The sequence below is a fragment of the Octopus bimaculoides genome, chromosome 1 (genome assembly GCF_001194135.2).
Source record: "Octopus bimaculoides isolate UCB-OBI-ISO-001 chromosome 1, ASM119413v2, whole genome shotgun sequence".
NCBI lineage: Eukaryota > Metazoa > Mollusca > Cephalopoda > Octopoda > Octopodidae > Octopus > Octopus bimaculoides.
The window spans coordinates 165616914-165631220 of NC_068981.1; the positions used below are offsets into that span (position 1 = coordinate 165616914).

General features: G+C 36.5%; 1 protein-coding gene across 1 annotated transcript; it reads left to right on the top strand.

Moving 5' to 3' along the window:
* The first annotated feature begins 364 nt into the window (after window positions 1-364).
* LOC106869310 (zinc finger protein 468) lies at window positions 365-13824 on the top strand. The gene is made up of 2 exons (XM_014914996.2): window positions 365-531; window positions 12335-13824. Exon 2 carries the CDS (start codon window positions 12433-12435, stop codon window positions 12949-12951), a length of 519 nt encoding a protein of 172 aa, XP_014770482.1. The 5' UTR covers window positions 365-531; window positions 12335-12432; the 3' UTR covers window positions 12952-13824.
* Window positions 13825-14307: the final 483 nt, after the last annotated feature.

Sequence of the window (14307 nt, forward strand, 5' to 3'; positions counted from 1 at the left end):
TTATTGATTCCAGAGGAATGTAAGGCAAAGTCGATTGCATGAAATTGAACTCCAAATATATAGAGATGAAATTAAATGTAATGCGTATCCAGTTAAAAGCTATAAATTTTGCAAGCAGCAAACTACTTTTAAAATTTCTTTTTCTTTTTTAAGTGGTTTTCTTTAACTAGTTACAAAGTTCTCTTAGAAAGTGTGACGATGTTATAATTAATTAAAATTAATATCGAAATGTAACTCGTATTGTAAAAAAAAAAAGAAAAGAAAATTAAAAAAAAAAAGATAAAGTAGTTAGCAAGAATATCAATTGCGAAACTAAAAGTTCTAGAATTTTAATGTGGCACTTCAGGTTAATTTTTTTTAGCACTTCATCGTTCTTTTTACGATAATAATGATTAAATGACACAGTTTAAAGGAATAATTACATCAGGGTAAACATAAAATTCGACACCGCCTCCATCGCTTTACACTTTCTTCACTGCAATAAATGGCGTCGTTTTATCACATTAGATATAATGCTACTATATAAACCTGGTAACGTATTCCTTATTGCTTTGTTACTATTAGTTCCCCTTTAACATCGTTGTTTCCCCTTCATCTGTAATGTATATTTTCTTCCTTCCTTTTTCAGTCGTAGATTTTTTTTTGCTTTCTGTCTAAATGTCTTTCCCCTTCCCTTTGTGGTTATTTATTTAGTTGCCGAATTATTTTTTTATTGCAGCGTTGTTCTTGTTTTGATACATTTTCTGTTCGTTTTAGTTCTTTAGATAATATATATATAATACTTAAGACGTTATTTTTAAAATGCATGTTTCTTAAAAAATTATTTGTATGTATATGTTACTACAATAATCTATTTAGATAAGAGAGTTCTGCAATCATGCTAAATCATTTCCTTCTGATGAAAGAAAGAACATCCTTAACCAACCTTATTGTTATTAAAATAAAGAAATAATGATTAATCATTGTTATTTTTAATAAAAGAAATTATTATAAGCATAAATATAATCTAAAACCGTGTGCTGCGTCGAGTCTTATGGTGCAAAAATATTGAAATGCATGTATGAAATTATTGTAATATTTAAACTAAAGAAAAATTGTGCCTGGTTATTGAGTCTGCTACATTCTGTCATCTCTTCTCTCGCACTCGGTCTCTTGTATTTAATTAAATTGGGTTATTTACATATATATTTTAAATGCTTTAAAATGTATTTTAACTATCATTGTGTCACCGCGAACGAGTTTCGAATAATCATAAAGAGCCGTTTGATTACACATCGTTAATTTGAAAAATGCATATGTATCACAGCCTTCCGTGGACTAAAAATCTACGATGTACGTCCCTTCTTAATGTGGCTCTAGCATTTTGGTAGTAAGACCCGGTTTCAAACTGGTGTTGATGAAACCACATCACTCTCGTAATGCTTCTAGTTAATGCTATTATCTCCCCTCTGCCACCTTGAAATCTAAGATCATTTCTCTATGTAAGATTATACTATTAATAACATTTAGTTACGTCCTTCCCCCTGTGGTGTAAACTTCACTTTTCATCCTTTCACAGTTTATTCAATCGGTTTTATCCCCACCATTAGCAATTTGTGTCTCTATGCCGTTGTAAAAAATAAAAATATCATTGTGGTTGCATTTTAATATAGGTGCCACGATAAGACCATATGGCTCCACTTTTTATGGGATGGTGACATAATGTGTTTTCTTGGCTTAGTACAACCATCTGACCCTTGGGTTCCTTTGACAAAATCTATTCGGTTGCAAGCATTCAGATCGAGTCTCCTCTGTCTAAGGATAACTTGATGCCTTGATGATGCACTGCTTCCTATTGTACCTTCCCTTTATAATATCACTGTTTGCTGTTGAAATTGTTAGAAGTTGTTCTCTAGCAAATTCTGACCACCAGGGGCAACTGGGGCCCTAACCTGATGAGCAACGCTTTGAAATGGCTGCTCTGTTTGCTATCAGGCCCAGTATTTGCTAGCCAACCCATAACAGCGTGGAAAACGAACATTAAATGATGGCGGTGATGGTATCTGGTTGTCAGAGCCTGTTCTTGTGGTATTACAGTTATCTTCAGGTCTTCCCTTCTAATCAAAGCTACTGACTTATCATTTTATTGTTGTCTTGTTACAGAAACTGGTTACATGCAGGATTATCAGCAGCTCCGTGTTACAAATTTAATTTGTTTCTGCGGGAAGAGCCATTCTAACAATGCGTGCTGCCCTAATTCTTCAAAACACTTAGTTTTAGAATGGTGGCAGCTGATGAAGGAAATGTTCTCTATGTGGCCTGTGTTTTCTGTGCTCTATTTATGTTCTGTTTCTTATTTTCTCCATGTTTTTTTGTAACGTCCTGTACCCAGATATGCATCTATATATACATGTAGATGTAGGTATGTACATACATGTACGTATATATGCATATTCTTTTACTGGTTTCACGCACAGATATTGCAATGTGGTTAAGAAGTTTACTTCTAAACTTTGTGTTTTGGGGTTCAATCACAAGGCATGACACCTAAGACAAGTGCCTTCTAATATATCCCCCATGGTGACCAAAACCTTGAAAGTGGACTCAGTAGACAGAAACTGAAAGACATCCATCATGTGTGTGTGTATATAAGTATGTATGTGTGTAGAGATGTGTGTGAGCATATACCTCCTCATCTTGATATTGTGTGATAATTGTAAACAAATGTCAGCTTCATAGATGTAGTTTCGTTCACTTCCAATCCTCATTGAAGAGATACTCAATCATGGAGAAATATTGGTTTCACATTTTGGCACAAGGCCAATAAGTTCAGTGGGGTGGGTTAAGTCGATTACATCAACCCTCCAGTACTCAACTGGTACTTATTTTAACCCTTAAAGGATGAAAGGCAAAGTCAATCCTGGTGGCATTTGAACTTTGAATGTAAATATTAATGACTTGTAGGGACACAGTATTTCATTATGCAGCCATAATATACTGTAAAGTATATTAAACATTTTTATAAGTCAATACTGTGTTCTACTGTGTTAGTGTGCTTTACATCTCACTTGTTAAGGTTGTATCTGCAGATATTCTATAGAAATAACAGCCAGCACTGTTTTTTATTATATTTCGAATCCAAGACATCAGATCTAAACAAACAATGAGATCATCATCATCATCATCGTTTAACGTCCGCTTTCCATGATGGCATAGGTTGGACGATTTGACTGAGGATTGGTGAACCAGATGGCTACGCCAGGCTTCAATCTGATTTGGCAGAGTTTCTACAGCTGAATGCCCTTCCTAACGCCAAGATGCCCTTCCTAACGCCAAGATGCTCTTCCTGACAAAAGGGTAATGGGCATATATGCCATATTTTAGGAGTTTTTTTTGCCCCTTCATCAGCACCCATCTAACTCCTTAATCATGCATGAACACATTGCTGATGAAGAAGCAAAAATTCCTGAAATATGGCATATATACCTATCACCCTCTTTTGATCTTCGATCTCATTGTTTGTTTACATCTGATGTCTTGGATATGGAACGTAACAAAAGTTAGTACTGGCTGTAATTCTTACAGAATATCTGTAGAGACAACCATAACAAGTCAGAACATAAAACCAGGAAAAATGCTGTGAAGCATTTTGTCCAGCATGGTAATAACAATTCTGCCAGCTTTCAGCCTTCATAGAGAAATATTGCCGTACTTAGAAACAAGAGAGGGTTGGTGCCAGAAAGGGTATCCAGTCGTAAAAAATTTGCCTCAGCAAATTCGATCTGTCCCAAGCTAGCATGCAAGAGTTGATGTTAAAATGATGAGGATGATTTCAGTCACTGGACAGTACCCATGCTGGGACAACACCTCAGTTTTTTTATATTTTCCTCTTGCTTTACACCTACAAACGTGACAAAGGACTGAGATACCTGGCACCTGGCCATACTCAAGAAGACCCGTACTCCTCAGCAGAAGTGTTAAGACTAATCTTTCTGATGGTGTAAAACACCTGTGCGGTGTCATGTTAAAGCATTTGTGAGGTATCACCTAAGAGCACCTGGCACAGTCTGTAAAGTGGTTGGCATTAAGAAGGGCATCCAGCCATAGAAACCATGCCAAATCAGACTGGAGTCTGGTACTTCCCCTCCCCCCCCCTTTCCACCAGCACCACTAGCTTGCCAGCCCTGGTCACTCCATCCAACCCATGCCAGCATGGACAATGACTGTTAAATGATGGGGATGATGATGAACTTGCTTCCCATTTGTCAAATTTACCAACTGTTGTTGACGTGGATTTTCTACAGTTGGATGCTTTTCCTGTCACTGGCTCTCACTTGCTTCTGAGATAGGTAATGTTTCCTCATGACCAGAAATGTTTTCACAGAAGACTGGAAATGAAAGACACTGCTTGCATGACAGTGACACTTGTTTACAACTATCATACAGTATCAAGGCAAGGAGACACTATCATGCATATCATCGTCATTATCATCATCATTTAACATCCATTCCTCATGCTAGCATGGGTTGGACTATTTAACCAGAGCTGGAGAGCTGCACCAGACTCCAGTCTGATTTGGCATGGTTTCTATGGCTGAATGACCTTCCTAATGCCAACCACTTTACAGAGTGTGCTGGTGCTTTGATGTGGTACCATACAGGCACTTTTATGTGGCATCGCACAGGCCCTTTTACATGGTACCGCACGAGCACTTTTACATAGCACCACCACAAGTACTTTACACCACTAGAGAGACCAGTCTTAACACTTCTGCTGTTGACTACAACAAGGCACCATATCATCCTCACATCATCATGTAATGACCACTTTCCATGCTGGCATCAGATGAATGGCTTGACAGGAACAGGCAAGTCAGAAGACTACACCAAGTTCTGCTGTTTATTTCAGCATAGTTACTGCAGGACAAGACTTCTCAACTGGGGAAAGTAGTATTGAAGGACAGAAAAATGTCTTACATTCACCCACCTACCCACACTGTCCAGTCTCTGCCTCCTTGCTGTCTCACTCTCACACACATATATAATGTAGGTAGGGTTGAATCCAAGCTGTGTCCTCTTGAAGCACATCTGCTTATTCCAATATTCAAAATCTGTATCTAGATGTGTGGTAAGAAGCTTGCTTCCCAACCACGTGGTTCCAGGTTCACTTTATGACACCTTGGACGAGTATCTTCTACTATAGCGTTGGGCTGACCAAAGCCTTGTGAATGGATTTGTTAGACGGAAACTGAAAGAAGAACCATCGTGTGTGTATATATATATATATATATATATATATATATATATATATATATAATATATATGTATAAAATGTATGTGTTTGTGTGTGTATATATAAGTATATATCAATGTGTGTGCATTTTTGTGCTTGTGTTTGTCCCACTTCTTGACATCCAGTGTTCGTGTGTTTATGTCACTGTAACCTAGCAGTTCAACAAAAGAGACCAATAGAATAAATACCAGATTTAGAAAAGAAGTACTGGGGTCAATTCATTCCTTCAGCTAAAATTTCTAAGCAGTGCCCCAGCATGGCCGCAGCCTAATGACTGAAACAAGTAATAGATAAAAGATATGTTATATTTGTGTGAGTTATATGCATAAGAGTGGAAAATTCTAGAAAATCTTTTTTTGCAAAATATCTTAAAATAAGAAATTGGAAAAATTTTTTGTACTATTTATTCCCCATTATACATGTTTCATTTGCTAATAGGTGTTCCAAAATTGTACATGTAGGAGAAACATCTCCTATCAGAAATTTTCTAAACAGAAAATTCAAATAATACTATTATGTACTACCATTTGATTCCCTGAAGACTTTCTTATGGGAGATATCATCATTATCATCTTCATCATTTAGCATCTGCTTTCCATGCTGGCATGGGTTAGACCAGCATTTCTCAACCTGGGTTCCCTGGAACCCTAGAGTTCTGCAAAAGATTCTTAGGTGTTCCACAAGAGAGTGAGATAAGCTAATGCTAATTTCATTATTGTAATATTACTATACATGCACAACATACTATTGGTTATTGTAATATAGACATCATCTTATCTAACCTATTATGTTCTCAAAAATATAACAACCATTAGGGATATATTTAGTAATGTTTGTAATTTATGAATACCTTATATATATATATATATATATATATATGTATATAGTGAAGGCGCATGGCTCAGTGGTTAGAGCGTTGAGCTTACAATTGTGAGGTTGTGAGTTCGATTTCTGGACCGGGCTGTGTGTTGTGTTCTTGAGCAAGACACTTTATTTCATGTTGCTCCATTTAACTTAGCTGTAGAAATGAGTTCTGACATCACTGGTGCCAAGCTGTATCAGCCTTTGCCTTTACCTTGGGTAACATCAGTGGTGTGGAGAAAGGAGACTGGTATGCATGGGCGACTGCTGGCCTTCCACAAACAACTTTGCCCGGACTTGTGCCTTGGAGGGTGACTTTCTGGGTGCAAATCCCATGGTCATTCATGACCGAAGGGGGTTTCCTCATATATATACATATGTATCTATATGATATTTACGACATGAACTACGATGAAAAAAATATGAGAAAGATATGGTATATAATTTTTTTTGTGCAGGGGTTCCTTGAGACATTTAATTTATTTTAAGGGTTACACAAAAGTAAAAAGGCTGAGAAACACTAGGTTAGACAGTTTGGCTGAAACTGGAAAGCTGGAGAGCTACACCAGGTTCCAGTCTGATTTGACATGGTTTCTACAGTTCAGTGCCCTTTCTAATGCCAACCACTCCAAGAGTGTAATGGGTGCTTTTTATATGCCACCAGCACAGGTGCCATGATCAGCCACAACTATGATTTCACTTGACAAGTTTTCTCAAGCACAGCATATTGCCAACAGTCTGTCACTTGTTATCACCACCATGGGGCCCAACATTCAAAGGGTGCTTTTTACATGCCACTGGCACAGGTGCCAGACTGGTTACTGACTTCTTACACTTTCCATCTATCAAATCCACTCACATGGCTTTGATCAGCCTGGTGGGCTACTGTAGAATATACTTGCTCTAGATGCCATACAGTGGGATTGAACCCAAAGCCATGCATTTGGAAAACTTTCCTCCTTAACCCATTTTTAAGGACCATTTGAATTTTATTTCCTGAGCTATCAAATTTAACTAACAAATGAAGCTTTCTACAGGGTACTTATTTCTATTATTTTATTTAGCAAATACAAATATATGTTTAGGTTCAGACTTAACCAATATATTCATCATCGTCATCAACAGATGTTAAATGATGATGTTGAATATCCTTTTAACTCTGCCTTTCATTAATTTATATTTATTCTGAACAACTGTATTCTTATACTGTCTAAATATTTCTAAACATTTCTATAGTAAACTCTCATCCGATATTCAACTAACTGGAAGCCTCAAGCAACCAGCACCCAGGAAAAAGTAATAGTGTGTTGTTAATTAGAGGCAAGAGAATTTGTGCTAATTTGTGTTAATTATTTAATTGTTGCTAAAACAGAGTTTTTGCTGTATCTGAAATAGATCGTTGCTTCACAGTAGCATTTTATTTTACTGCTATTTACAGTACCTGATTTTTATTGAGTTAATAAAACTTGTTCTTTATTTGAATTATACTTTTATTTCTTCTTATGTCTCTCATTTCAACTTATATTCAGAATATTAATGATAATACTGATGTATATATCGAGTTTTAATGAGTTTTGTTCTGTGTTATTGTAATTTAAAAAGTGAGGAATATTCAGTTATTTGGCAACTCTCTGGTCTTAATGGTGCCAAATATGTAGGAGTTTACTGTATATATTTCTTAATTCCTTAACAAGACATTCTCATGGAATCATCCTATGATTCTTCTGCTTTTACTACACAGCAATGATTACATATTGCTCTTGACCAAACATCATGGCTAAACTATCTTGAAAATTAGTTCAAGTTCATTTTCAGATCCATCCTATTTTAAGTTTACTATATAAACAAAAGAGAGTTGGTTTTCTTTAATATCGCCATTATTCTTATATCTTAATATTATTGATTGCAGGAATTTTGGGATGTATTATCACCTTACAAGGGGAGTCATGGGCATAAGCTACCTTGGAATACTTAACCTTATCTGTGCATTCTGTACCAATTATAGAATTACAATAACTTCAAATTTCCAGATGTATCATTACAACCAACATTCTGCATACTTTCAAATAGACAAAAATATGACATTTCATTGAATGCTTTCCAACAGTGTGGTTGATGGTTGTTATTTTTTTTTATTTCTGTTGTTGTTGTTGTGATGGTGATTATGCTAGTAGTAGTAGTAGTAGTAGTAGTAGTAGTAGTGGTTTTGGTGGTAGTGGTAGTAGTAGTGGTGGTGGTAGTAATAGTAGTAGTAATGGTGGTGGTGGTAGTAGTAGTGGTGGTGGTAGTAGTAGTAGTGGTGGTAGTAGTGGTGGTAGTAGTAGTAGTGGTGGTAGTAGTAGTGGTGGTGGTAGTAGTAGTAGTAGTAGCTCAAAATCCTCATTTCTAACAGGCCCCTTAGTTCAGCAGATGATTTGTGTTTGTTTAAAATCTTGAATAAGAAATAAAGCTTCTTGACATGATGTGTTGTTCCAGTAATTGTTTATTGACCCCTAACTTGAAAGGCTAAATTAACACTTGGCAGTATTTGTACTCAAGAGGTAGAGAGCATGATTAAGTAAACTTTGTGACACTCTGTCAACTTTAATAGTAGCAAGGCACTCATACACAAACACATTCACAATGCTCAAGTGAAACCCACAATGGAATACCAACCCTACATCTGAAGCAATGTTGCTATTTATTGATGTCCTCACCTATCTAGTTCATACAAAGTTACTCATCAACTCACTCGAACTGCTGGCCCAAAGATATGCTATCTTTTCGCTCAACCTTTTCTTCTGCTTCTAAAGTAGCCACCTTTGCTTCTAGAAAATATATGGTTTTATGTTACTTTTGCTTCGTCACTTTCTGAATCATTCATCTTGCTCCCTCTTTGCACCCATATTGTATGTCTCCACCAGGTCCCCACTATCCGCTTCAATCAGTCCTTCCTCTCTCTAGAATGTCACCTCACTGGAATCCAATCTCTGCCATGCCTTTCTTGCAGTTGTCAACTTGCAACTGTTCAAGAGAAACACCATTCACTGCAATCTCTTCAAAGGACTGGCAAAGACCCATTAACTTTTTTTTTTTAATCATACTCATATAAAATCTAAGATAAACCAGGTTGTCACAAAGGAACAAAACCAAAGTTCCTTTAATGCTTTTGCATTTGTGTGTTGGCACTCCGTCGCTTACGACGTCGAGGGTTCCAGTTGATCCGATCAATTAAACAGCCTGCTCGTGAAATTAACGTGCAAGTGGCTGAGCACTCCACAGACACGTGTACCCTTAACGTAGTTCTCGGGGATATTCAGTGTGACACAGTGTGACAAGGCTGACCCTTTGAATTACAGCCACAACAGAAACAGGAAGTAAGAGTGAGAGAAAGGTGTGGTGAAAGAGTACAGCAGGGTTCGCCACCATCCCCTGCCGGAGCCTCGTGGAGCTTTAGGTGTTTTCGCTCAATAAGCACTCACAACGCCCAGGGGAATCAAAACCGCAATCCTATGACCGCGAGTCCACTGCCCTAACCACTGGGCCATTGCGCCTCCACTCCACTCCACCTTTGCATTTAAACCAGCCATATCCAACCAAAATATTCTACCTGTTTTATGCTCCAACTGATCAGATCTTGCCTCTCACACCAACCCTACAATATCATTCTAAAAATTAGCAGTTACCTCATAAAAATCACAAAGCTAAAAAATAACACATGATTAATTCAAAGTAATGTGAATAAATAAGCATTATTGCTGATTGAATAATGTGAATGCTAAAGGGTTAACATTATATCAGCTAAGGTTCCAAATGAAAATCAATACCTATTACAGCAATTTGCTGTCTGATCCTAGCTTATAAGTAGTTGAAGGCATTCATGTTGTATAGTGCAGATTCACTGTTTAAGGTGGGCTGTGAAATTAAACAGCAATTCACTTAACTCTTTTGAGACCATATTTCTGTTTCAAATAAATTTGTAAATAGTTAAGAATTTGGTTGTAGTTTGTAGAATAACTCCTATATTTATTTCTTTAATAGGCTGGTATTTGGCGCGTAAAAGATTATTGCATAAAATTATTAGTGAAGGTTATATTATTATCATCATCATCATCATCATTGTTTAATGTCCATTTTCCATACTGGCATGGGTTGGATGGTTTGACCAAAGCTTGTAAGGCCAAGGGCAATACCAGGCTCCATTGTCTTTTCTGGAATGGTTTCTATGGCTGGATGCCCTTGGTAACACTAACCATTCCACAGAGTGTACTGGGTGTTTTTTTATGTGGCACCAACTCAAGGAATAGATGTGTATATTAGTTATTAAAGAGGGTTTTTTTGTTTTTTATTTATTTTCTTTTTTATCAAAGTGTCAGTCTTGTGTAGTTTGGCATCAAAAGTGTTTAGTTAGTAATTTTAAATGGTTGTTTCAAAAGATTTACAGGTGCACAGAAATTCCAATAGGATTTTCATTCCAGTTTAAAGCTTAATCGAAAGCAATGACTGTGTGATACAGTGAACAAGGCATCTTGTTCACTGAACATCTCAACTCCACAGTGACTGTTCATCTTTTGGTTGGTCTGTTACTTTTTGTATTATTGATGGTGGCATGGAACCATAAGTTGATCTATCTAGGAGTTGAACCATAGAACTATCTGCTTTAAACTTGTTACTGGTAAATATCAATCTTAGTGATTTTAGTGCTCTCATCCATGTGTCAATTTAGCTAATTGAACTCACTTGGCTAAACATATTGCAATATTTCATTCCTCTAAGTTGTAAGTTGAAATATCTCCCAGTATCTAAATGCACAAATATTTTGGGTCATTCATTTGACTAAGTACTCTTTCCAAGCAAAATCCACCTTATGTCTCTTCAAAAGAAATCACTATTAGATTCCAGAGCAAACAGATGAAGCCTAATCTATATTAGAAAGGAGGTGGAAGTCACTGTATGAAACCCTTAAAAAACGTGATAAGTTTAGTCTTGTTATGTCATTCAAGATAGTCAGTTAGCTTTTTTCTCCCCTCATCATATCATAATGTTTTGGTTGTTGTTGTTTAACTGCATGTCAGTCCTGATAAAGCAGATTTAACACCAAAGATGTTCTTGCACTGACAAACTCTAGGATTACATTATCTAATATGCCCATCCATTTTTAAGATAACAGGGTATGATTTGAGGAAGGTTTGGTTCTATTTCTAGTAGACACTAAATGACTGCTTTCTCTCTCTCTCATGTTGCTGACACAGTTGTGCATTTGAAAGGTGACACTCTAGGTTAGTTTGGGAGCCACCTATTTATATAATTTTCCATTAATATAAATACTATCTCAACTGTCACAGTTCACACCTAGTTCTTGACATAATTTACACCAACATGGAAAAGGAGGAGAGAAATCTACTTATTAAAAGTGGTCTCTTTACAGTGTGCTTTTTTTCTTTTCCCTTTTTGGGTTTTCCTGTCATTAGTCATTTCCACAATGAATAATAAAAGCAGGAAGGCTTTAGCTATTGAACAGGAATAGCTGAAATCTCATTGAGGTTCCCTGACAAAATACCATCACAATACTGTTGAATGTACAATATATGTATTATTGTACTTTAGCACAGGTTAGCTCTAATGTGCAAAACTATGAGTAAAGGCATTCCAACCATGACTATCTCATCTTTTTGTATATCTGGGACAAATTGTCCAATGTATTTTTCATTTAAAGAAGATAAGGTGTGTGTTTTTTTTGTTTGTTTTTTTTTGTGTCCTAATGTGGTGAGACATCTGGTTAATACAATTAATATTGTGATAGCATAGATGCTCTCTCATTGACTGATGGAGGATGCGTGTTTGTGTAAGCTGATAGAAGTATAATTTAACCCTCTTGCAACACCCAGGCCAGCTGATCAGCCTAAGGGACACAAGCTGAAAGAACTTTGAGGCTGATGAATCGGCCTGATGAAACAAACATTTTGAAATGTAACAGCCAATCAAGGATCATCTTTCAGTAGATATATAAAACTATATAATATATATAATTTTACATACTAATAAGGTAGTTTTAGATACATTATCCTTTGTTTTCTACTTGCAACCAATGTGCATGAATTTGGCTGACAGAAACTGTGAAAGCCTACCATATGTGTGTGTGTGTGTGTATTTATACGATTTTGTGTGCATTGTGAAATTGTATAACTAACTTTGCTTTTTGTTTTTTTTATTTCTTTTCAGATCTGAAATGTTAGCAGTGGCTGATATATTCTCCATCTTTTCTGACTGAGACATTTTTCATAACAGCATTCAAATTCACCATTTCCTCCATCAACACAATGTCAGAAAAAGACAGCTACGTTTGTACACAGCCAGCCCATGTTACTCCACTGCAGATTCCAAAACTGAAGATAGAACGACGGAAAACAGGGCCAGATAAGAAGGGAGCCAAAGTAGCGAATCATAAGTGTGATATATGTGGCAAGGCATATGTTGAGTTGTCATATTTGAAGGCCCATCAAGTTGTTAGTCATGGTCCTAATGCAGCTAAACCAAATAAGTGCGACATTCCATCATTGAAGACTTTCAAGTGTGACATTTGCAGTAAGCAGTTCAGTAGAAATTACCACCTAGACCGCCATCGAATGATCCATACTGGTGAAAAGCCATTCAAGTGTAAAGTTTGTAACAAGACCTTTAGCCGTAACTATCATCTGCACAGACATACTTTCATACATACTGGTGAGAAGCCATATAGTTGTGAAGTGTGTGCCAAAGCATTTTCAAGAACTGATAAACTTAAAAAGCACACTAAGACCCATTTAGCACCTTTCCGTGAGGTTAAAAGTTCAAGATGAGAAGAGAAATTGAAGTATATATATATATGTGTGTGTATGTGAATATATATATATATATATATATATATATATATATGTGTGTATGTGAATATATATATATATATATATATATATATATATATATATATATATATGATGGCCGTCCACTTTTGACCGAGGAAGACCATTGCTGACCCTCAAGAACATTGTGTGCTCTAGGACTAACTTATATTTTGCATTTGTGGATCCGTTGGTGACTAATGAGCCCTGCTCTTGAAAAGCATACACGACTACAAACATTGCAAACCAAGCTTTCCCCATTCACTATGCAAGCAGTGCGCTTTTGAGTAGCACGCTTAAATTCTTCATGCAGAATATGTGCTCTTTCAAAGCTGTCAACCCCCTCCTTAACCTGCTTCCTCCATCTGTAGCAATGACAGGCATTGGTCTCCTGCATATTACAGGCCTTTCATGAGGCCTTTATGTGTGTGTGTTACTTAAACACAGCAATAATGGCAGACTCACAAATTTATAAATTTATAAAAAAAAAAAAGTAATTTGAAGGAGCAGTATTTAAATAAATAGACTGCTATTTCACTATATTTATTAAGAGTGGAATAGATATTCATCTCCCAAATTGGACAGCCAGGGTCTTTTCTATTAAAATTAAGTCAAATCTAACCTGTTCTCAGTCCTATATTTTGATATCACTGATTTTTAATGCTGATTCTGTTTGGGAAATAACTTGCAAAATGTGTGTCCTTTACATATACACATATAAGCACACAAGGTACCCATTTATGAACATTCACCATATCTTGGAATAATTCATTTTTATTTTCATTATTATATATTAGTTTCTATGTAATTATATATAAAATTTAATCCTATTATTATCATCGTTTTGCATCTACTTTCCAAGCTGGGTTGGATGGGTCTATGCTGCTCTTCTAGATAATTCAGAGATCCATATTTCACTCATAAGTTTGAATCTGTGGTTGGTTTCGATAATGTCCTTCCTAGCAACAACCACTGGGTGCTTCAGAGGGTGTTATGTTTCTGACAAGACTAAACAGTCCTTTTGACCTCATGCTTAAGTGTGCATTGGGTGCATTTTGTCATGGCACCAGCATGACATGAATGAGAGAGAGCAATGGTTGTCGAGTGGTGAGTAAATATGTATGCTGACACCAAAAGACAAGGGGAGGAGTGCAGGTATAGTGTGGAGTACATGCAAATGTGATATGGTCCTTTATGAGATGGGCAAGAGAGCTAGTGTGTCTAAGTTGGCAGGGATAGTTGGAGTGCTGGTGAAAGGAAGCAGTATACAGTGAAGAGGAAAACATCCAGTGCCATCCTAAGTTACAGTGAGATTGA